Genomic DNA, 25,564 nt, shown 5'->3' with positions numbered 1-25,564 from the left:
GTAACAAAAATAAAGATGTGGAGGTGGGAAAGTAGGAGCAGCTGCCTTAAGTGGAATTACACAATGGAATTCCTGTTTTCTTCAGCCATACGGTAACATCTCAATACCTTCCCTGGCACAATCAATGTGTAAATATGCATGGGCTTATCATCAAAATAACAGCAGCTCTCAAAGCCAGCAGATTACTTGATGATGAAGAAAGAAGTTACATTTCAGCTACTGGTCTCCACAGCAAAACTGACTTCTCATAAAAAAGAACAAAATGAGACTGCTGTAACCCACATTAACTAGGAAACAAACAGCAATTTTCATAACTTTGATTTAATAATTAGAAGCGTATTCAGCCGTTCAAGGCACTGCTGAAAAGAAGAGCTGTTTAATATGTTGCCCACTGCTGCAATTTGAGAGCCATATTAAACAGTGGGAGTGCTTCACCTCAATCACTTTATTGTTTAATCTTAAAGCTTGAATTTAATGGCTTACTGCATCTTCTGACTGGCAGCATGAAAACACACAAAGTCAATGGGGAAAGAGTGTCAGCTTCAAACAAGGGACAAAGCTTTCCTGTGCCGCCACAGAGGAGCCTCCAGTCGGGACCGGCAAATAGGCTATTTGGATTATACTGAAGTTTAGCGATTTTAATATCTGCATCATTAACAGACTCCTGAATCTCAATATTACCGAAACCAAACCTGAACCTGGCATTACCCTGGCATATTTGTTTCCTTTTTGGGCTTTCATGCTGAGCTGTTTTACCTTGCTGGCTTTGTACTTCCTTCCTCTCCGTAGGGGTGAAGGGAAATTGCACAGAAGCAGGAATAGGCGAAGTAACAAATTCCCTCCAGGGTGAAAGGGTCACTATCAAATTATTGTCCAAGAGATAAAATCAGATATTTCTCTTGTTCCCCCATTTTGGGTGCCTATTTAAACGCTGGATTGTAGAAACATAGAAATAGCAGGGAGAGCTTCTGTCTCCATGTACATCAATTAATTGGCTTATAAATGAATAACTACCACCAATTTAACAGCTACAACTGTCTGATTTAATGAAACCAGAGTGAAGATGCTCATATACTCATCTTCAGAGAATTAAAGAGAGATATAAGCTGGTGTTCTTTCCATTATAGCAATGACAATTTATATTAAAGGATTAAATTATTTTAACCTTATTGTTCATGCATCCCGTACCAGCGAGACCAGATTGTACTTTTAAAAGATGCCTGCCACTCTCTGTGCTGATGAGCAGTCAAAGAGCTATGCATTCTACTATGGTGGCTGACCGCTTGTCCTCCTGAGATACCAACTAATAGCCTGGCAGAATGGTAACAGCTATTCCACACATTCTTCACTTTTGATCTAAAACAATTCATTTTAAACTTTTCTCTTTGACTTCCTCTAAGTCCTAAAATAACTGGTGACCTTCAATGCGTCACTGGGGCTTATAAAATATTCTTCTGCCCCCCTTTTTGCGTGTGCGCGCGTGTGCGTGGAGGGAGAGTTGAGCCGAGTGGCAGAAATGCCACTGCTTCTTGCAGTTGTGTTGGTACGGCCATCATATTGTTAATGAGTGAGCCCAGTGGTTCCAGGCCACATGTGTTTGTATCCTTCCAGGTGCCACAGGTCACTGTGGTTAAAGTAGGTCCCTGGGTTGTAATGAAGATGAGTCTGCCAAATACAAAAGTCCTCTTCCTTTGCAGTCAGCATTTTGTTTTATTCTGTTTCAATGCACTGTCCCCAGCAGCCTATGGAATTTTATACAGGCCTGTCACTGGGTTCCTGTTCTGTGTTCTCCCAAATGATAAAAGCATCTGTGCAGCCCAGGAGCTGCTACACCATTCTATAGAATATAACAGAGGCTAACATACACCAAAATGGAGGCGTTGGAAATGATGCCTGTCAAAACACATTAAAATGCCATCAAGAACTCTCTTGAGTTAGGAACATCTGCCAAAACTAATCCGAGTTTTTTCCAACCACTGCCAGCAGAATGCATCCATGGTCTGTAGGTTCCTCCACTGTTAAGTTGCTCCTCACAGCCACAGGAATGGTGCTGGCTGCACATATGGTAAAAAAGGTGCACAGACTTAAGGCTACTTGCCCTGTTACTGTTAATTTGCCTAAATCCTTTAAACATTTGTCATATATCAGAGTGATACGGCATCTTCCCACTGCAGAAACAGGGCAATGTGTGTTTTTAGGATATTTGCTTGCTGCATAAATTGGCATCTATCAGTCAGAATGTGTCACAATCATACCGGTAACACCTTGATTTCAGTACCTACGTCCACTTTATACGCAATTTCCATTCCCTGGGCTTTAAGGGTAATAGGCCAGTCTTTGCCAATGGCGATTGAGATATGGAATCGCTGTACAGAGTTCCACCATTGAAGTTATCAATGTATTCCTTCAAAGCATTTACATTTTCCTTTTGCCTGCATGGGTTTGCAAACTGGTTACACTCACAACAAATGCTGCTCTTTTGGCCAGATACTAGACAGTCTGTATGTGCATATTCACTTCCCGAATTCCTACACAGCCATCAGCCTGCCTTCTGGTTTTGTGCTCTTTCTTGTGCTGACTGCGTGCCCCATGGGTTTTCTTCTCATGTCTGTCCTTTGTGTCCCTCTGAGCAATATCCTCATGTGTGCTTCCTTGACTCTCCTCTTCATGGAAAGCTTGCAACTGAGTTTAGCTTGTTCCATTGCTTCGCAGATTTGTATGGCTGTTTTTAGGGTTAGCTCACCATCTCTCAGCAAACTTCCTTCCCCAAAGCTCACTGCCATCCTGTTTCTAATGGGGAAATCTGTCAGTGGAGCCAAAAATAAACATCACACAAATTTCTCTTGAGCTTCCAGTCTATAAAACACTTCTCAACCACATCTTTGCTGTTCTCATTCTCATGCAGAAGAGGAGTCTTTTATGACTTACTTTCTTCCAGAGCAAACAACAATCTTCAAGCTGTGCTAGGACTCTATCAAAATTAGAACAATCCACAGGTAAGAACTGGAAACTATTACAACTACATAAGGCCTCTGCACAACATGAAGTTAACATTAGGGTCACTTTCCTGGCATCATTTGGGTCTCCATCCACAGTGGTCAGATATAGTCAAAACCTGTCTTTAAAATGCTTCAGTGAATCCACCTCTGTTTACAACTGTAATCAGCAACTACATTATCTAATGGTTACTTCACATATATCTTAACAGCAGGGAAACCAGAGCTTGCACTTAGGTGCAGCCTGAAACTAGCTACTATGCTGAGCAGTCACAAAGTCCAGCTTCTATGGAAAACAGTCACCTATTGACCACTACTGCCATCTCCCACAGCCTTACACAATAACAATCAGAACAAACAAATAACTTCGTAAGACAAACACCGTTGATCAGAGGTGTCAAACATCTAGCCTGTTTGATACACTCATGTGTCCTAAACAAGCTTTCATTTTAAATACATTTCTAGCCCTCATGACCGCGAAGTTAACCTTCCAAATTAGAACCAAGTATTGTCTTCTTGGGTACCTCTGCACAGCAAAGAAAAACCCACGATACCGAGTCTCAGAGCCTAGGTCAACTGAGTCAGGCTTGCAGGGCTTGGACTTTGGGGATAAAAATCACAGCACAGACATTCCCACTTCGGGCTGGAGCCCGGGCTCTGAGAACTTTTTCCTTTGCTGGGTTTGAGAGCCTGGGCTCCAGACTGAGTGGAAATGTCTACACTGTTAATTTTAGCTTCATGAGTGCGAGTCAATTGACCCATGCTCTGAGACTCAAAGCCGCAGGTTTTTCCTTGCAGTGCAGAAGTAACCTTGAGTCTGCAGACAGTCAAGTAATAGCTGAGGGAATGCTGACACCCCCACTCCTTGTTCATATAACTGGAGTGTGTGTTGACTCTAAAACCTAATGACAACACTCTCCATGTTATCATGGGAGGAGGGACAGCTCCGTGGTTTGAGCATTGGCTTGCTAAACCCAAGGTTGTGAGTTCAATCCTTGAGGGGGCCATTTAGGGATCGGGGCAAAAATTGGGGATTGGTCTTGCTTTGAGCAGGATGAGGTCCCTTCCAACCCTGATATTCTATGATTAACCATTTAATCAGCAATCATTTTATCAGCTGGACCAGGGAAGAGGCTGGGTGAGAAGCCCATGCAGGTGGGGACTGGGAGCAGTTGCAGGGAAGGAGATGCAGAGAGAAAAAAATTAAGAGAGACAAACAAAGAGAGAGATGGGGGATGGAGACAGAGAAAGGAGGATGGAGAAAGGACAGAAACAGCTGTTGTCTTAAGGTGAGCGAGGCTGAATAGGCCATAACTCCTAATGATGAAGATGATAGTAAAGGTTTAGCTGGGATTTTCCAAACTAGGAACCTGAAGTTGAACTTGGAAATCTTCACTTAGGCTCCTAAGTCAGTAACAACATTTACAAGGTATTGAGCTTCCCACCAACTTTATTCAGAGCCACTGGCTGCTCAGCACTTTGGCCAAGATGCCTGAACATGGACTTAAGAGCCAACTTCAAACTCCTCCATGGCTTTACTTACCACATTAAGCAGGGGATTTTCAAAAGTAGCTAAGGAATTAAAAATTAATATGACATGGGCTCCAGCATCACTTAGGTGAATCTGAAAACCTTCCCCAGGGTCACAAGCTACTCTTTATCTTTGTGAAACCCCCTCTTGATACCTATGGGAGATCCTCTAAGGGTAGCAAAGGTGCCCAAGTTCAGACCTCAGCCCAGGTTACAAAATGGAATTTGGCCTTCTCCAAAAATGAGTTTGAAACCCTGGCATAGATAATGATAGATATGATATACCTACCCACCTACACACACACATGCAAACTGATTGATAGACTGACAAATACCACAGACAGACACTTTAGATTGGCCAGAGGTGAAGGAACAATGAAAATCAAATTGAAATATTTTATTCAAAAAATGTAATGAAATTTGTATAATTATGAAATGTATTGAGTACATTACATGACAAATAAAAATGCCTACCCCCAGTCCCTGCATGATCTCCCTTGCTCAGAAAAGTGCCTCTTTCTTGCTGCATTGGTCCCCTAGGCTTCTGCACTGATGTCACTGTTAAGGTGACACACAAATCTTTGTCTGTCTTCGTGTTTGGCACACAGTAATATGAACAAGCAAGCTGTGTACCGGGGAGGGGGGGAGGGTTAATTGTATTTAAATGTATTTTATTTATTCATTTTTTGGCTTCCTGCTTGTTTACTTCCCGCTCCTATCTAAGAGGAACGGCCCTGCATATTCTGATGCAAAGGAGGCTGTTTTTTCACAAGGCTAGAAGATGAGATAAGCCGACAGTTGTTCTCCCAGGCAGCACCCACAACTAAAACGGCCGCCGGGACATCTTCAGAGAAATCACACACTGGGTGGAAAGGCTGTGACTGATGAAAGCAAGCGGTAAAACAAACAGCGTAAAGCTGATAACATGACCTCAAAATCAGGACAATGCAACGGATCCAAAGATGACCTTTTTGCTGCCTCTTACTACATGTAGCAGTGCATAACTCAATACACTTGGCAAGTTTATTCTCCTGCTGTGTTATGAGGGCACTGTAGGCACCAACAATCGAGTTACAGGAAATGTCAGGAGGCCAATGAATTGCTGAGGTGGATATCCATTCCGAATCCCCATCAAGCACAATGATTGCAATGGCAGCTAATACAGGACTGTAAAACTTTTAATACCATGCTCTGTGTGGGTGAATGGCTGGTGCATAGTAAGAGCAAATGCTCCTAAAAGAAGCATAAGGAGTCAATGATGCTTTTTTATTGTGTGGGTGCCAGCTTATTTTTAGGGACACAAAATTAAGAGTCCTGATCGACTAAAGCCCTTAACGGTTTCACTGAATGCTGTATGGGGGACTCCCGCCCTCTGCCTCTACAGCCCAGATCCTGGAGACAACAGTAGGAGGAACTCTGATGAGACAGGAGCCTGAGGGCCGGGAAGAGGAAGCATGCAGGCAGAGCCCCTCTATGCCACAAGAGTATCTCTCCCAATGCTGCCACCTCCTCCAAGCAGCGCTGCTCCCCCCACGTCTCTGGCATGAGCAGCAGAGGGGAGAACAGAACCGTGGAGATCAATCGGTGAATGTAGGGAGGTGAGCCAGCTGTGCAATATGAAAGTCTCCCTGTCACTGCAGTGGAGTTTGCTTCAGTTCCCGTGGCCTGCTCCTCCCCTTGCCCATATCCCTGGGCTCCTAGAAAGGAACTTGGACAGCAGCCGTGTTGGAAAGCAGGCACAGGAAGGTCCTGGGTGGCCTCTGGAGATGAAATGCTCCTTCGCAGATTTGGAGACATGCAGCAGAAAGCTGGCAGTGGCTCCTCCCCATCCACCCCTCACACCTAGCAAATACACACACACACACACACCACACACACACCCACCCACCCCCAAGCCATGAATAACTACGGCGAGGTTTATCCAAGAGGCTAAGGCATTCCGAGCAGCAAGGTGGCTGGGCCTTTATAGCCAGGTTAGCAAAAGAGCCCAGCAGTGCCCACTTAGACACCTAAACCAGGGCCATAGCCCTTTGGAGTCGATGGCAGTTTTTCCATGGACCTCAGTGGATTTCAGATCAGGGCCCTACATGGCTGGATTTTCAAAAGAGCTCAGCTCCCACTTAGGCACCCAATGAAGTCATCAAGTCTTCCAAGTGCTAAGCTCCCATGAAGAAGAGTGGAGCTGCTTGGATGCAGGTGGCTTTGGGAAACCCAAGCCCAGTTGTCAGTGCTGAGGGCTTTTGAAAACCTGGCCCTTAATTTTCAGCCTGCTTTGAAAGCGCCTCACAAATGAAATGGAACAACTCTACTGCCCAAATGACATCTGGGGTGTGAAATAAAATAAGCCTAATCTTGAGGGGGATCTCATCAGTACAGGTTATTATTCCCCCCTTGCTAACGGCGAATGGCCCAGCCATCTTCAGCGAGCTGCAAGCGGTCTCCCAGCTGCTGAGATGAATTATGACTAGCATGAGTAATATTAACCCCTCTGGGATAAGTCAGTGGGTAATAAAATAAAAACCGCACAGCTGCTAATGGCAGCAAACAGAGTCTTTATTAATCAGCAAGTCTGATCATATCATGAGAGAGTTACCCAGCCTTCTGTACGGGCCGTGCTGCAATAAAGTCAAGGGGCACCACGCTCCCAATGTTTGCAGTGTGCAGAGCAGTTCGGTGCTAATCATTATCCTGCCACGTTTTAAGGAGGGGATACAAATATATACAGCTTATCTGTCATGCCATCTATGGGGGTGGCTGTGTTAATAGTCTGGCCAGGTTACTGAACCTCAAGGTAGTTAAAAAAAGGGGGTTGGGGGAAGAGAGAGAGAGAGAGACAGAGAAATGCTGTTTCCTGCAGGGTCTCCCCATAGTGTTCATTTGCAAGGCCTACTCGAAAGAGCAACCTTTCAGACACACAGCAGCACAGCTAGTTGTCATACCAGGGCACTTTTACTTAGTCATAAGGAGTGAATAAATTCACATCAATTGCTATAAGAAGGATTCAGCTCGCAGACTCTGTGGTGTAAACGCACGTCTGGTCTCCATTTGTAATGCATTCAGCTGACAGCACCACTGAGCACTGGTAAAAAAAATGTTCAGTGTATTGCAGCCAAAGTGGGCCTGTTCATTTCTGAGTCAGAGAGCTTTTATTGTCACATGTTAATGTGCTTTTAACACTGATAAATGATGAAGAGCTACAAAACATTCAACAAATGACTTTGTCAAAAGATAGGGGTTAGGTTGTCCATTGGCTAATCCAATATTAACTATTCTCTCTGTAGTTTTCCATGCTGTGGAAAATCTGATCAAAAGTAACAAAAGCCTTTGTTAGACTGCACTGGGGGCCAAAATGTAAGCACCAGAAACGTTCACAGGGACTAGGCTTTCCATGCTTTAAGAGAAATTAAAAATAGCAAGCCAGTCTACAATATGGAAACCCAATTGTACTGTGCAATTGTGTCATCGGGAAAGATTTCATTACAGGATTATTCTATGGTTACAAAGAACCAGAAAAATCTTTAGGAGACACGAGGGAAAAAGATCCTTTTCTTGATAATCTCATATTTTCAACATTCTTGAATCACTTTTCCCCCTCAAACTCAAGGTCTCTCCTCTCCCCTCCCTTTTCTAATTGGCTGTGTTAGATTAAATCTTATTTCCAACTCTCTCTGTCTCTCCCCATCCTCCCAGTGCTACAGACACCAGGCCTTTAAAATTCCTGCTCCACCCCATTCCATGGCCCAAGGATGACTTACATTTGCGCCAGGGCATCACAAGTTGTTGGTGTGGCCGCCACGTCTTTTGGTTATTGTTATGTTTTGGTTTAAGCACTGTTTCCTTTGTCACCTTTGGTATCAGAGGTGCCATATAAATATGATGCAATGTAATTGACAAAACCCCCACATGCAGGCTCAATGAAGGTTCTTTGGAAGTAGAACTTTACCTTCTGTGTGATGTGGTTGACCCAAGGAGAAGAGCAGTTGCTGAGGTCCGGCCCTTGTGGGTCCCAGATCCCATCAGGAGCGAGACACAGGAAAGTTGAAACACCTAAAAAGACAACACAGGAAGGACTCTGTATTATCTGCTACCAAATGCATCAATAAGCCTGGGTCTATTTTCACAGGCTTCAATCATTTCATAATGAGAGAACGTGTACCCAACATTTGCAACCCATGTAAGCTATGTTTTGAGGACCTCAATGGGACGATATGCCTGGCCCACATTACTATAGTATCCAAGCACCTCACAATCTTTAATGCATTTATCCTCACAATGCCTCTGGGAAGTAGGGAAGTACCATTATCTCCATTTCACAGATAAGGAACCGAGGCACAGACAGACTACGTGACTTGTCCAAGGTAACACAGGGAGCCTGTGACAGAGAAGGAAAGTGAACCTGGGTCCCACAAGTCCTAGGCTACTGCCCTAACCAACAGGCAAGCCTTTATCTTTGCTTTGCTCCCCCCGGATCAGTCCCTTAGACTCACCATCCCCCTCCCCTGCCATTTTATGAAGATTCTGCTGCACTGTGAAGCCCTGGAACCACATGGATGGAAACACACCAAGTTTAATAGCTACAAATAAGATACAATTCAAATAAGATGCAATAATTCACACTCCCCCGATCCCCACCACCACACACATAGTGACAAAAGGGACTTTAGGGGAGAAGCTGCTTAGCAAATACTTCCTAAACACTCTCCTGAAAAAGACAGCAAAATATACCAGGAGCTTACAGACAAAGAGAAACTCAGTTTCAATGGTTCAGCGAGACAGCTTTAGAAAGCAAGGAAGCAGAGATGTAGATTAAAGAGCCTGCATCCCGTAAGGTGCTCTGCACTGAAGAGCCAAACTTTTCAATAGGGAAGTAAATGAGATATGGGGCCTGATGTTACTCCCATTAAAGTCAAAGAGTGTTTGCTGATGTCTTCAAAGGGAGCAGGAACCAGTGTACTGACAACACATGGCAGCTTTAATGAATCATATGAATCACAGAAATTAGAGCTAGGAAAGGTCTATTGGCCTCTCTGGACCATCTCCTGCCTGCGGGGAATTTTTCCATATTCCAAAATACTTCATCCAATCTAGTTTTCTATAACTCATGCAATGGGGGCGTACAGATTCCCTATAAAGACTATTCCACTGCCTCATAGATCTTGTTGTTAGGAAATGGCTTCTGATATTCAGCCTAACTTTTCTTTTGCTTCCTTTCTTTCCTTTATTTTATGACCAGGACTTTATAGATGATTATTGTATTCTCCCCTTGGTCATCATACAGCTGAGCAATGGGCCTGATCCTCCAATGACCTAAACTTTGCGTAATCATTTACATCTGCATAAAGTGCCTCTAAAAGGCACCAGAAGTACTATTTTATACCCGCTCTGCACTCACTGGGTCCAAGTCTCTTCTCACGAACATGGGGTTTATATGTATTTTATGCTATTGACTTCACCTGGTGTGAAAGAAGGCTCAGAAGCAGCGCATACGTATGTAAATGATGACACAAGATGCACGGCACTGGAAAATTAAGACCTAACGTATTTTGCTCCTTTAAATTTTTCTGCACTTCTTCCAAAGCTGTATTAATTTTTTGTTGCTCTTTAGTGAATTCCCTCCACCTTCCTCATATTTTATCGGTATACGGGTTCTCAAAACTGGATACTAGAACCAGTTCCAGATTTACAATGGCACCAAAGGAACTGTGGCGCTGGGGCAATGCTCAGAAGCGGCCCTGTCTGCTCGCTCCACCTCCACTAGGCCTCTTCCTTGGTGAGGCCCCGCCTGCCGCTTGCTTCTCTAATAAGAACATAAGAAACATCATAATGGGTCAGACCAAAGATCCATCTAGCCCAGTATCTTGTCTTCCAACAGTGGCCAATGCCAGGTGCCCCAGGGGGAATGAACAGAACAGGTAATCATCAAGTGATCCATCCCCTGTCGCTCATTCCCTCCAAAAAAGAGAGTAGCTTTTCACCCCAGACAGGACTTGAACCCACAGTCTCTGGTTACAAGGCTAATGGCTAAAGCATACTGGGTATACTCCCACTCCCTCTCTGCCCACTCCCACTGTGTGAGCAGGGGCAGGGCCTCGAGGCAGAGCACAGGTGGGGTCTTTGGGCAAAGACGTTGTAAAGGGGCGCAGCCTCAGGGTAGAGAGTGGGCAGGGCCTCGGGTAGGGGTGGGGCCATGGTCCGGGTACCAGGGCCCACAAAAGATTAATCCAGCCCTGACTAGAACTGGCTAAAGACCTCCTGAACATTTTCACCAAAAAACAGACACATTTTTCTTAAACATTTTGGCGGAAAAAAAAAATCAAATCCAGTTGTTTGACATGTCGGAGAAAAAAATAATTTTGAATTTTGGCTTTTCAAATTTTTTTCCCCATTTTTTGGCCAGCTCTCCTATATGTATTTGACGGGAGAAATCTGCCTTTCCTTCCCCAGGAACTTCAGCGGGTGCTGGAATTGTGTGGTATTTCTGAAAAATCAACCACTTCCAGTTAGGTGCCTAGCTATGGATCAGGGAGCCCAACTTTCTGCACCCCAATTTGAGAATCTTGGCCACAATCTTTAAAATGATATCAATTGAAACAGCCGAAATCACACCATGGCAAACGATAAGACTTAGGATAAACTTCGAACAACCAAAACCTCATCAATCAGCCCAGGCACTGCTCATCCATATACAGAACAAAGATAATACAGTGTATTGCATAATGTACTCAACAGGGCATTTCCCTTGGGGCACTAAGGCCTGATATTGCCAGATCCTGGGCAGCCTCCCCTCCCACTCTTTTCACTGGGAGTTGAAGGTGTTCAGGATCTTGCAGGGAGTGCTCGGCATATTCAGGAGCTGGTCCTTCATACAGCTGGGAATTCCTCAGCTGTCTGCCACACTTCCTACATAGCCATTAGCTGATTCCACTGGTGCCAGGCCATGTGGGCCTGCCTGCCTGCCAGGAGACAGTGTGTATGTTATAAATGATAGTAGCAAGCAGATCTCTGACCAAGTCACTGAAAGAACCAGACATGGAGAAAGAGGCAGAGCGTCACAGAATTAAAGGCCAGAAGGAACCACCAGATAATTGATTATGACTTCCTATATATCACAGGCCAACATCACCACCCAGCATCTGCACATGGCTTGCTCAGGCCAATTCAATGGGGCTCACCTACTGTTCCCATAGGGCAGGGCTGCTTTGCCATCTGTCCTTGCCGGGTCCTAAACCACATGATCTCACGGGCTTCCACAGCATCACAGCTCTCTGCCCCTACAGCGGGGAGCTGGGAGGAGGCAGGTGGAAGGGGTGTAGTCATTTCACTGGGGACATCTACCACCAGGGAGGGCGTGCTTGTGCTCCTGTTCCTTCTGCCTGCGGCTGAGGTGGTGGTGGTGCGCCCGGTGCTTGTGGCAGTGAGGAGAAGAGGGGTGCTGGTGGTGGTGCTTCCCATGCCATGCGCCCCAGATGTCGATACTTCTGAAACCAAGCAAAAGTACATTAAAAAAATGCAATTGTGGATCTCTTTGGCTTTGAGATGTTCTATCATAGAGGACACATAAATATTTCATGATGCACTGTTTACTCTACAAAATTAGCAAGGACCATAGGAAGCGACTGCATCAAAACTGTGTCCGAGTACCAAACAACTCATTAATTACAGCTTTGCGAAAGGTAGGCTTTCATAGTCCTTCCCAAAGCATAGCAAAGACACTCTCTTTACAGAGTGCAACTACATTACAAAACACATAAGAGGTGTTCAGTTTCTTCCAATCAAACATTAATTCCTTCTTAAACGTCCGCTGGTGACCACTGTAGGCAAGGAAGAATAGGCCTGGAAGAATTAGATTTTTATTGCTAAATCTCAGCCAATGTCGACTTCACCTACATACACAAACTGATGAAAAAATATTTCCATTGATAATCATTACAATTTATAGATCGGCAAAACAAGAGAAATGCCGCTTGAGAGCTTATTAGTGTCAAAAATCCAGAGATATACAATTTTGAATGAGGCTCATTACAAATGGACTAGCAAATGCATAGTAAAAACAGGCATAATCTGTTGATTTAAAGATATTTACTTTGAATATTTTGACATGTGAGGTTGACAATTTGTGTTTTAATGGTTCACAAAGCTTTAACTATCACAAATCTACTCTCTCTAAATAATTGCCAGACCTCCCCCCGCCCCAAAACCATGAATATTCAAACAGATAAAAATGGGGGGGAAATGCTTAAAACCTATAATTTTGCACAACTGAACATTTAAATTGATAGAAATCTAAAACGATTCTTACAAATAAACATCAATATGATCTGTCAAAATTATCAAGACATAAAAATTGAATTCTACCACACCTACGTATAAGTATCTAAAATTACAATAGAATAGAGTAGATCTTTCAAGCAAGCTCATGTCACTCAGTGGTATTAACTGATGGATGGCTAATTTTGGCTGACCTGGAAAAGCCTTCCCCAGGAACTGCTGCTCAAAGAGATTCCCAGTACCCTGCTCAATGTCAGCCACAGTGCAGAACTGCGCTAATGACTACCACCAATGACTGTGTGAAACATCCTTCCTGTATACGTCACCCTCTTGCAGTGCCTGACAAGAGTACTGTCTTATGGAGAGTCATTCCAGCCACAAGTGCACACACAGGGATTAGCCCAGAGGTGGTTTATGGAACTAATTCATTCACATTCCGTAACAACTCCCGTGCTAATGCCTGATCCTACCAGTAATGCTGGCGCCCTCCCAATGGCGCACGTATGGTGGCCTTAAAGGAACACTTCACAGAAGGCACATTCCTTGATGGTTTAATCATTAAAAGGATGTTCCATTACAACTGTTGCTGACAAGATGGGCCTGGCAGCAGTGAGAGGTTAACTAATTTAAAACCACATTAACCTGCTCTATGTTGCATAATTGCTCTGCTAAGTATTGTGTGTGAAAATATGGAGAGACAGTCCCCCTGTAATTACATTATTTTGTCTGCTATTTAGACCCACATGTTGGCTCTGATTAGGACTTCCGAAAAGCTGACCAAATAGAGCACTCTTATTAGGTACTTCATTACAATGTGCACTTCAGGCTGAGACAGAGCTGTGGGTCCTGGCTCCCTAGTGCCTTGTATCTTGTGCATTCATTTAAAGTGCCTCCATGCTGCACAGAGGGGGAATGAGTACACAATGCACAAGGGTAGAGGAGAACTGGCTTCCTGTTATCGCCACCGTCGAAAAAATGGATGCCTTTTCCACCACCTTTTCCGCACTGAGCAGGGACCCACCCTCATGACAGTATGTCATACATTTTTGGTAGGAGACTGAGGCCTTCTGATTTTTCGCTTGGCATAACATTTTGCTTCACTCTTGAAACTAGGGCTTGCCGAAGTGTCCAGTTTGGGGAGAAACAAGAGTCCCACAAGCCCAGTTTCATGGCAGGAGAGTCACTGCAGCCCATGACACTACACAACACCATTTAAAGATATGTTGGCTTTTTCTCCTTAAAACCAAATATACCCCTTGAGGCCCTGGAGACATACCCTTTACTTAGTACTCCCTTGAGTGCAGAGGACTGGACTAGATGACCTCTCGAGGTCCTTTTCCAGTCCTACATTTCTATGAGTCTATGAACGTAGTGTCTGAGCACCTCATAATTGTTAATGTATTGATCCTCACAGCAGCTTGCATGGTAGGGATAGGTTATCATCCCCATTACACAGGTGGAAAACTGAGGCAAAGTAACATGGGGAATCCAACCCATGGATTCAAACCCAGATCTCAGACCAGTGCACTCACCACTGGACAATCTCTCTCTTCTATATTGAGCACTATGACTAGCTAGCTAAATATTATTGGAAGAATCTTAAGTTTTTAATGGGGAGATTTTTATCGGACCCAACTATCAATTTCTTGCCATTTACATTTTTTTTAAAAAATCACTGTTTCTGTGATAACATTATTAGTTCAATGTACTTGCTTTATGGCTTTCCTCAGTGACAACCATACTGGGCCCAACCCTGTGATCTGTTCATTCAGCACCAGTTGCATGTGTTTTGCCCCTTTTGGGATCAGGCCCTTTATTATTAACCTCCTGACCCTAACTTGCCAGCATTAAACACTGTGGTCTATATGTGTGCATACAAGAACTGGGTTTGTCATGAGGCGGCTTTGAAAATCAGGGTCGTTTAATCTACCACGGGGCTGCTGATCATATTTTCTAGCATGTTCACACTGACTCACTTTCACTCTGTGTTCTGGGTTTGAATGAATCTCAAAAAAAGGCAAAGCAAAACTTCACAAAAATCACCAGGTTTCACCTTGTTTCTGTTCAAAGCTGCACTAAAAGACCAAGCTACATATGCTCTGCATCTGAAGTTACTGCATGGCTAAAAGGTTCTTGAGAACTTCAGCAAATATGGTATAGTCAAATTTCACCTGCTTTTACTTTACAATGTGATTAGAAAGGAAGAAAGAAAGAAAGAAAATTGCCATAGGATGTTTCCAGTTGCCTTAGGTAACTATACTTTACCTTTAATTTTCAGAATAACATATACTAAGTAGTGTGAATATAGAGATGGTCATGTCTATATTAGTTAAGGCACCAAAGGCAAAACTGACCTGTAATTATGAGTGACCACTCAATTTTTACGAACATTTCTGAGTGTAGGTGGAAAAGACAAATTGTTTTTCAAGAGTCAGTGGAGAACAATACCAGAATTAATGCCCAAGTATACATAGCCAACATTTTAATTAATGGGTGTCAAAAATTAGGGGGTAAGTCCATATTCAGGCAACTCACTAAGTGACCTGGTTTTCAAAATGATGAGTGCTCAGCAGCTCCCATTGACTTGAACAGAAATCTCGGGTTGTTTGAAATGTTGAGCCTGCCTTTTAGAAATAGTTATTGTAAATCTTGGAGTATATTGGTTCTAGGTTGTAGCTCTGTAAGGTTTATTTTATCAGGTATGCATTGGGAATTTACAAATATGTTTCCTTAGTCATAAAATGGCAGTTATTTTATCTGCCTAGACCCCTGGGCATTGATGCAAGAAGCAGTTTCAAGGGTATTTTTCTCTTTCTTTTGTATGTGTGTGTGTGCTTCTCTATTACTGTTACAAATAAATAAATAAAAACAATCTCAGCACTGAATGCAGCTTCACATGAAGGACAAACAATAAGAAAGGATAAAACAACTGGTCCGAAGTCACCGAACAGAATTAGATGGACGGGATACTACCGAATTCAGTTCAAAGGTCTAATTATTCAACAAGTCACCATGATAATGAGTTCCAAAAGACAAGACTGCCATATTAACAGCAGTGAGTTTTACAGAACACAGAAAGCTCCCACTGTAGATTTCACTCACACATCCATGTACTTTAAAACCAACTTAATTGGTTAGTTGGAAAAGAATAGATTGGAATCATTTACATATAAATAACTCTTAAATCCAAGTAAAACCACGAATAGACTGCAACTTGTGCAAACTTACTTGAATTTCTACAGTACAGAATACAGATGAGCTACCCAGATTTAGCCACATTGCCAATAAATGGTCAATTTGAAACTTGAAGAAAATCAGTGTTGCATGGGGCCATTTTAATAGAAGACACTACTTCATAATACAATGTTTTCTTACAGAAGAGCAGTAACCTTTAAAAATCATTAACCTTATTATAACTAGAAATGTGGATGTCTGGTTATTTTATTTTTATGGCTTGTTTTATTATGCTTTGCCATTTTGAGAGTTTAAGGTTAGATTTAGGGTAAATTTAGATTTCTATAACAAGCTTTAGATGCAGAACATTTGTGAGTCTCTACACTTGGATTCTATAGAGCATCATTCTGGTGCTAAATGTAACCCACAGAGCTACTGGGAAAGTCTGAGCCCCGGTTTAGGCAACCATCCCTTCCCCTGGATAACATAAAGCAATACTTTATTTTTTCTCCCCATATCCTATACATATATGGAAAGTCTACACCAATAATATAAGACTAGCTTTTCCAGACATGCTCAGACTAGAGTGACAGCTACAAAAGGGCATTTCTAAGGTCCTCAGCAGGATAGCTGCAACTCACTAGGAAATATATAGACCTACCTAATGGGCTGACTGTGTGAGGAAAAGATATGACCCATCTTCCCTGCTCTTTCTATTTCTCAAATTTCACAGAGTTCAAGACTTCAAGATCCATGCTCAGGCAAAACTCCCATTAGGCTCAGTGGGAATTTTGCCAGAGTAACGACCAAGTAAGGACTATGCTCAAAACAAGCAGTGTTTTCAAGAACGTGGAATAACCACATCCTTTATTTTTTTACTTCATTGCCTAAAGTGATAGCCCAGCTGTATTCAGTTAGGCTAAGATCACTGTATGGGTTCCTGACACAGGAAGAATCCCATATGTCATCTCATACTCAGTTATATTCACTCCTTTGTGGCATTGTCAGACAACGGATTGTGTTCACCAGTGACCATACACTAGACTCACAGACATTAAGACCAGAAGGGACCATCATGATCATCGAGTCTGGCCTCTTGCACATTGCAGGCCACAGAATCTCACCCGCCCACGTCTGCAATAGGCCCATAACCTCTGGCTGAGTTACTGAAGTCCTCACATCTTGATTTAAAAACTGCAAGACTAATCTTTTTATATTACAATACAAACTGCTTTGATTCTAGGCAAGCGTGCCTGTCATCACCAAATCTTCATTTGCTCAGGTAGTCTTTTAGCGTGTCTAAACATCAGGAAAATTACCCTGGGTAATTCATCTTTGGAACAACTTACCTAGGGACATGGTGGATTTTCCATCACTTGAAGCCTTTACATCATTTCTCAAACTGGGGGGCCCGACCCAAAAGCGGGTCACAAGGCTGTTGTAGGGGGGGTCGTGAGATCACAAAAATATTGCCAGGAGGAAGAGGGAGCTGGAGGGGGAGCAGGGATACAGCAGCTGCCTCTCTCTGGCCAGCCAGTTCTGAAGGCAGTACTGCCACCAGCAGCAGTGCAGAAGGAAGGGTGGTGATAACTATGAGTACGTACACTAATTTGCTATCACTATTTTGGGGGGGGAAAGATGGGTCGTCACTGCCTGAAATATTTTCAGAGGGGGGTCCCAGCAAAAAAGTTAAATCAAGGCTGGATATCTTTCTGAAAAGAGGTGATGCAGAAATTGCAGGATGAAGTTCTATGCCCTGCGTTAGGGAGGATGTCAGACTAGATGATCATCAAGATCCCTTCTGACCTTAAAACCTATGAATCTGTGGATCTAAAGGTTTTTCTAGTATAAAGACACACAAAGAGTCAGTACTTCCTCATTTCAGAGGTGGGTGACGGAGTGCTTGCAGTTTCACAAAGGATGTTGTTAGTCTCTATTCTTTTTGTGGATACAGACTAACATGGCTGCTACTCTGAAACCAGCTAAATGAAGTGAGTCTATAAGGCTCTACAGCAAGCTTGGAGAAAGCATGACATTCTAACAGATGTTGATGGCCAAGAAACCATTCATGTTCATCAGTTTGGATGTTATGAACAGGTCTCCCACTGAAAACACTGGAACAATTATTTAGAATGAAATTGAACAGTTCAACTACCATTGAAATTTTAGAACAATCAAGTTATTTTCTCATACAATTCTTCTGTGTCTGCATTCACAATTATTCACATGTTGAGAAAATACAGCATTGCTAGTTTGTGAAAGGATGTTAGAAGCTCAAAACCTAAAAGTCTTTCTCTGCTGATTTTGTCCTTTTTCTATATGATAAATATTTATTTTGCTTAGATCATTTAATTCCTTTCCTTTCTTTTTCTATCAAACAAGATATATTTATATGCTTAATAGGAAGGTTTAGATACCTCTTGAAAGAAAAAAAAATTCTGGTTTGAAATTTTTTTTAAAATCAAAACAGCTGTTTTTCTCTCTTCCACTGTCTTGTAAACATATCTTGAGTGAATTAGTTTCCTATTGACATTGTTCAACACTTGTCACTGCATTTTTTTTAATCTTAGTAGAAAAAATATTTTTAATTGAAAAACCAACCCTATTTCTTTTTCTTTCTTTATGGATTTGATCCAAAGTCCACTGAAATCAATGGGAAGATTCTCATCAACTTCAGTAAGCTTTGGGTCAAGCCTTGCACGCATACTGGCATTATTAACAATGATATGAGCAAATATCTTGGAATATGACTTGTTGATTAACCACTAGAGTGAAATATCGTCTTTGGTACATGAGGCGAAGGGCAGCACCTTCCTGTGCTGTCCCATGTAATGTGTTTGTGTGTCTAGCTAGCTAGCTATATATCTCTGTACCCATTTGAATATTGTCTCCTGTATTCTACTGTCACATAGTAGCTATGGCATCAAAAAAAGATTACCTTCCATTTCAAATAAAGAGAATTAACTATATATAACAGGAATAATTACTTGTGTTTACTAAAGAGGAAGGCCAAGTGTCTCTCATACCAAACCTATGGATTGCTCTCCACTATGCAAGGGCTCTCTTGCCAATCACAGATGAATCTGAACCAGAGACATATAGGAACACAAGAGTAAAATATGATTCTCCTGGACTCTTTCAGTAGCTGGGACTGCTGAAGGGATACATACAGGAAAAAGCCTGGGAGATGGGATTGGATGGAAAAAAGCCCAATGTGTCTCAATAGTCTGCTCAAGGTCTTCTATACCTGAACTCCTTGGAAATATGGGCCCAAACTAAGCCAAGTCAACTTGAAACTGAACTGTCAAGTTGGAGGGAGGTTACCAGTGGAGTTCCTCAGGGATCGGTTTTGGGACCAATCTTATTTAATCCTTTTATTACTGACCTGGGCACAAAAAGTGGGAGTGTGCTAATAAAGTTTGCAGATGATACAAAGCTGGGAGGTATTGCTAATTTAGAGAAGGACAGGGATACCCTACAGGAGGATCTGGATGACCTTGTAAACTGGAGTAATAGGAATAGGATGAAATTTAATAGTGAGAAGTGTAAGGTCATGCATTTAGGGATTAATAACAAGAATTTTAGTTATAAGCTAGGGACGCATCAACTAGAAGTAACGGAGGAGGAAAAGGACCTTGGAGTATTGGTTGATCATAGGATGACTATGAGCTGCCAATGTGATATGGCTGTGAAAAAAGCTAATGTCGTCTTGGGATGCATCAGGAGAGGTATTTCCAGTAGGGATAAGGAGGTTTTAGTACCGTTATATAAGGCACTGGTGAGACCTCACCTGGAGTAGTGTGTGCAGTTCTGGTCTCCCATGTTTAAGAAGGATGAATTCAAACTGGAACAGGTACAGAGAAGGGCTACTAGGATGATCCGAGGAATGGAAAACTTGTCTTATGAAAGGAGACTCAGGGAGCTTGGCTTGTTTAGCCTAACTAAAAGAAGGCTGAGGGGAGATATGATTGCTCTCTATAAATATATCAGAGGGATAAATACCAGAGAGGGAGAGGAATTATTTAAACTCAGTACCAATGTGGACACAAGAACAAATGGATATAAACTGGCCACTAGGAAATTTAGATTAGAAATTAGACGAAGGTTTCTAACCATCAGAGGAGTGAAGTTTTGGAATAGCCTTCCGAGGGAAGTAGTGGGGGCAAAAGATCTATCTTGCTTTAAGATTAAACTCGATAAGTTTATGGAGGAGATGGTATGATGGGATAACATGGTTTTGGTAATTAAATATTCATGGTAAATAGGCCCAATGGCCTGTGATGGGTTTTAGATGGGGTAAGATCCAAGTTACCTGGGAAAGAATTTTCTGTAGTATCTGGCTGATGAATCTTGCCCATATGCTCAGGGTTTAGCTGATCGCCATATTTGGGGTCGGGAAGGAATTTTCCTCCAGGGCAGATTGGAAGAGGCCCTGGAGGTTTTTCGCCTTCCTCTGTAGCATGGGGCACGGGTCACTTGCTGGAGGATTCTCTGCTCCTTGAGGTCTTTAAACTACAATTTGAGGACTTCAATAGCACAGATATAGGTGTGAGGTTTTTTTTTTGTAGGAGTGGTGGGTGAAATTCTGTGGCCTGCGTTGTGCAGGAGGTCAGACTAGATGATCATAATGGTCCCTTCTGACCTAAATATCTATGAATCTATGAAAGACATTCTTTAAGACAAGCTGTTCTTCCATCTCTGCCACAAAATCTAAGATGAGTGGGCAGTCGCTGGAACAAGCTGATTTTGACGTTGGTCCAAACATTCACAAACATTTTGACAAACATGGAAAGAGGTTCACATGGATCCAGACCAAATTTTAGGTGTATTCTGAATGCCAGGACGGGATTTACTGCAGTGGCCCAAAATCTGATGCAAACTCAATAGCTTTACCTGGATTCAACCTGAGGCCAGTTAAAACATTGTGATTTATCCAAACTTCACTTTGAGCTTTTAAAATGTATTTGAAAACCAGAATGAACAATTCAAGGGTGTGAAACCAAAAAACCACTGTGCTCCACTGCAGGATGCTAGACTCCTTCTCTCCCACTAACCCACATTGCCCCAGTGATTTAATTATTCAGATTCCAAATGCTAAACATGCAGAACCAGACTGTCCAAAGAGCTCAGCGTTACAGCTGGGCACATCTTTTCCCATCAAAACAGTTTCTTTCAATGGAAATTTAGGTTCTTGACTAAACTAAACTTATCACAAAAAAATTCTGTCTTCCGTGGACATTTTTGAGTTTTTGTCAAAAACCTTCTGGCCAAATCCTGAAAATGTTCTGGTTCGGGCTGAAAATTTTTGGTTTTGGGGTTTTTTTTTCCTTCAATAAAAAGGTGACAATTTTATGTGGGAAAAATACTAATTTTCCAATCCGCATTATTGAGCACCCAGCAGCTCTCTTATCGGGCCCCTTCAATTTTTATCTGAGAAACAGATGTTCATTCTCATTCCAAAATACCCGTCACCTTTGATCTTTTCCAAAAAGTCACAGGACCTGACGTCTCAGTTTAAAATGTAAGCCTGTAGAGAGCCATTCAAAAAAGATGCGTTTCCTGGCCCAACTATGGGGCTACAGCAACCAGATTTAAATATTTAACTGCTGCATATTACATTTAACACAGGGAAATGTGAAGAATTTCCCCGGCTTTGGCACCAGGTAGTTAGGAAAGTGCTATATCACATCTGTGTTTACTATCATCACCCTTCTCAGCTTCTATCAGGCCACGGCTAGATAAAGACCTTACCCAGAATCTTACTTGCTCTCTCTTATTCAATGCCCAGGCTACCTCTGTGAATCTCTCTCACTCTTCAGAAGCCTTCTAGTAAGATCACTCATCACAAGCTTTTACTCTCACCTTTTGCAATTCCTTCTGAACATTTGGACAGAAATTAAAACTGGGCCATCATTCATAGTACAGGGGAAGGTAATGTCTCTTCACTATCATAGAATATCAGGGTTGGGAGGGACCTCAGGAGGTCATCTAGTCCAACCCCCTGCTCAAAGCAAGACCAAACCTCAATTTTTGCCCCAGATCCCTAAATGGCCCCCTCAAGGATTGAACTCACAACCCTGGGTTTAGCAGGCCAATGCTCAAACCACTGAGCTATCCCTCCCCCACTCATGTCGTAATGCTTTTGGAAATGCAGACTAACTATGCCTATAGAAGCCCTGGTAAACAGGGAAACATTACAGAGGAGCTGATCTAATAGACAGTGCATCAGGATTTATTATAAATGCACTAATCTAACAGATCTGAGAGTTCAGTCGAAGAGCTATTTTTAGGCGATCTAGCTTTAAATCACTCCATTTATGTGCAAACACTGTCATACGTGGCTGCATTATTTTGAATTAACATATTTTAAAATATCAGATCTGCCTTTTTTATGTCACATGTTATTTCAAAAAGGAAGATCATATCCCCACACCTTTTTCCACCCCCGGGGTACAACAGCTGCATATTATTACTGAAAGTATGTAGGGAACTTCTAACCTCCTAAACAATCTATGTTACCCAGTGTGATTCACATCCATCAGAGCCTTGGTTGCACGTCTGATACATAGAATCATAGATATTAAGGTCAGAAGGGACCATTATGATCGTCTAGTCTGACCTCTTGCACAACGCAGGCCACAGAATCTCACCCACCCACTCCTGTAACAAACCTCTAACCTATGTCTGAGCTATTGAAGTCCTCAAATTGTGGTTTAAAGACTTCGAGGTGCAGAGAATCCTCCAGCAAGTGCCCCACGCTGCAGAGGAAGGTGAAACCCCCCCAGGGCCTCTGCCAATCTGCCCTGGAGGAAAATTCCTTCCCGACCCCAAATATGGTGGTCAGCTAAACCCTGAGCAAGTGGGCAAGACTCCCAGCCAGTCATCCAGGAAAGAATTCTCTATAGTAACTCAGATCCCACCCCATCTAACATCCCATCACAGGCCACTGGGCATATCTACTGCTAACAGTTGAAGATCAATTAAATGCCAGAATTAGGCTATCCCATCATAGCATCCCTTCCATAAACTTATCAAGCTTAGTCTTGAAGCCAGATATGTCTTTTGCCCCCACTGCTCCCCTTGGAAGTCTGTTCCACAACTTCACTCCTCTGATGGTTTAAAAACCTTCATCTAATTTCAAGTTTAAACTTCCTGATGGCCAGTTTATATCCATTTATTCTTGTGTCCACATTGGTACTGAGCTTAAACAATTCCTTTCCCTCTGTGGTGTTTATCCCTCTAATATATTTATAGAGAGCAATCATATCTCCCCTCAGTCTTCTTTTGGTTAGGCTAAACAAGCCAAGCTCTTTGAGTCTCCTTTCATAAGACACGTTTTCCATTCCTCGGATCATCCTAGTAGTCCTTCTCTGTACCTGTTCCAGTTTGATTTCATCTTTCTTAAACATGGGAGACCAGAACTGCACACAGTATTCCAGGTGAGGTCTCACCAGTGCCTTGTATAATGGTACTAACACCTCCATATCACTACTGGAAATACCTCGTCTGATGCATCCCAAGACTGCATTAGCTTTTTTCACGGCCATATCACACTGGCAGCTCATAGTCATCCTGCGATCAACCAATACTCAGAGGTCCTTCCCCTCCTCTGTTACTTTCAAGTGATGCGTTCCCAGCTTATAACAAAAATTCTTGTTATTAATCCTTAAATGTATAACCTTATACTTTCCACTAACCCTAAATTTCATCCTATTACTATTACTCCAGTTTACAAGGTCATCCAGATCTTCCTGTATGATATCCCGGTCCTTCTCTGTATTGGCAATACCTCCCACCCTTGTGTCATCTGCAAACTTTATTAGCACATTCCCGCTTTTTGTGCCAAGGTCAGTAATGAAAAGATTAAATAAGATTGGTCCCAAAACCGATCCCTGAGGAACTCCACTGGTAACCTCCCTCTAGCTTGACAGTTCATCTTTCAGTGTGACCCACTGTAGTCTCCCCTTTAACCAATTCCTTATCCACCTTTCAATTTTCATATTGATCCCCATCTTTTCCAATTTAACTAATAATTCCCCATGTGGCACCATATCAAACGACTTACTGAATAGAGGTACATTAGATCCACTGTGTTCCCTTTGTCTAAAAAATCTGTTACTTTCTCAAAGAAGGAGATCAGGTTGGTTTGGCACGATCTACCTTTTACCTTTTATAAAGCCATGTTGTATTTGTCCCAATTACCATTGACCTCAATGTCCTTAACTACTTTCTCCTTCCAAATTTTTTCCAAGACCTTGCATACTACAGATGTCAAACTAACAGGTCTGTAGTTACCAGGATCACTTTTTTTTCCTTTCTTAAAAGTAGGAACTATATTAGCAATTCTCCAGTCATATGGTACTATCCCTGACTTTACAGATTCATTAAAAATTCTTACTAATGGGCTTGCAATTTCATGTGCCAGTTCCTTTAATATTCTTGGATGAAGATTATCTGGGCCCCCCGATTTAGTCCCATTAAGCTGTTAAAGTTTGGCTTCTACCTCGGATGTGGTAATATCTACCTCCATAACCTCCTTCCCATTTGTCGTCACACCATTATCCCTAAGCTCTTCATTAACCTCATTAAAGAATGAGGCAAAGTATTTGTTTAGATATTGGGCCATGCCTAGATTATCCTCAACCTCCACTCCATCCTCAGTGTTTCTTCTTTCTTTGTCTTCCAACTTGCATACCTCGAACTCCTTTAAAGAGAAAACCAGCAGGAATTCCCTAATACCTCATCGTTGTAGAAATCACTTTTGATTTCAACAACAGATACTGTCGGTTTTCATTCTAGCCACTTTCACGCATGCACACACACACACAAATAGCTTGAATAGATTTACAGGTCAAGATTTTCAGGGGGGGGGTCTTGTTTTTTAATTACACTAGCTGTATTACACCCACAAGGGGAAAAATGGTTTTTTGTTTCTTGAGAGAAAGAGCAAATGTAAAAAAGAAAAATTGAATGTAGAAAACTATTTTTTCTTGGCAGTTTTGGAGAGAGATCGATGTAATTTTTATTGAGGCACTGTAATTTTATTGCATCTTACCTACGCTTTTTTGTATTTTCCTCTGTATTTTGAATTGCATACTTTATATCCAGTCAGTGCCATAAAATCCTTTTTATTTTCTGCCATTTGACAGCAGTAGTCTGTGTCTGTATTTGCTACCTTTCAGCATATGGAAACATGACTGAGTGCCAAAAAAACTGAAGGGTTATGACCAAGTGGCTTTAGGGGATGATAGTGACTGACCTAATCAATGCAGCCAAAGCTCACAATGAGTCCTTCCATTAGCCAAAGATCTCAGCTACAGAATGTCCCCTTGCATTTTGACTACTGGCTACTATATTTGCTTTTTCAATTCAGGCTATAAATATAACTTTACTGAAAAATAACTATTTTTTGAACTTCTCTTCTTATCCTTGTGCGTAAAGTCTTTGATCTGGATTTATTCAATGAGATGGGCTATTGCCCACTGAGAAATGTCTTGGGATCTTTTAAACATATAATAATTTAAACATGGAATGGCTGGATGGTTGCTTTTCAATTTGCGAAATGGCTCAAAGTCTGTAAATAAAACGGAATTGGA

At 42.2% G+C, this 25,564-nt stretch overlaps 1 protein-coding gene across 17 annotated transcripts in view; it reads right to left on the bottom strand.

The window, feature by feature from the left end:
* ADGRL3 (adhesion G protein-coupled receptor L3) overlaps positions 1–25,564 on the bottom strand; it is a 440,011-nt gene that overhangs the window by 147,149 nt on the left and 267,298 nt on the right. For 9 of the 17 annotated variants that reach the window (XM_077814298.1, XM_077814297.1, XM_077814299.1 and 6 more), the window contains 2 exons: positions 11,699–12,004; positions 8,470–8,573 (listed from right to left, as the gene is read on the bottom strand). In XM_077814298.1, the coding sequence (XP_077670424.1) occupies positions 8,470–8,573; positions 11,699–12,004 (410 nt within the window). The remainder of the gene's footprint in view (positions 1–8,469; positions 8,574–11,698; positions 12,005–25,564) is intronic. The other 8 variants (XM_077814303.1, XM_077814307.1, XM_077814295.1 and 5 more) reach the window with 1 other exon arrangement.

The sequence above is a fragment of the Eretmochelys imbricata genome, chromosome 4 (genome assembly GCF_965152235.1).
Source record: "Eretmochelys imbricata isolate rEreImb1 chromosome 4, rEreImb1.hap1, whole genome shotgun sequence".
Lineage (NCBI taxonomy): Eukaryota > Metazoa > Chordata > Testudines > Cheloniidae > Eretmochelys > Eretmochelys imbricata.
The sequence above is the reverse complement of the archived record's forward strand: the minus strand, read 5'-3'. Positions and strand labels throughout refer to the sequence as shown.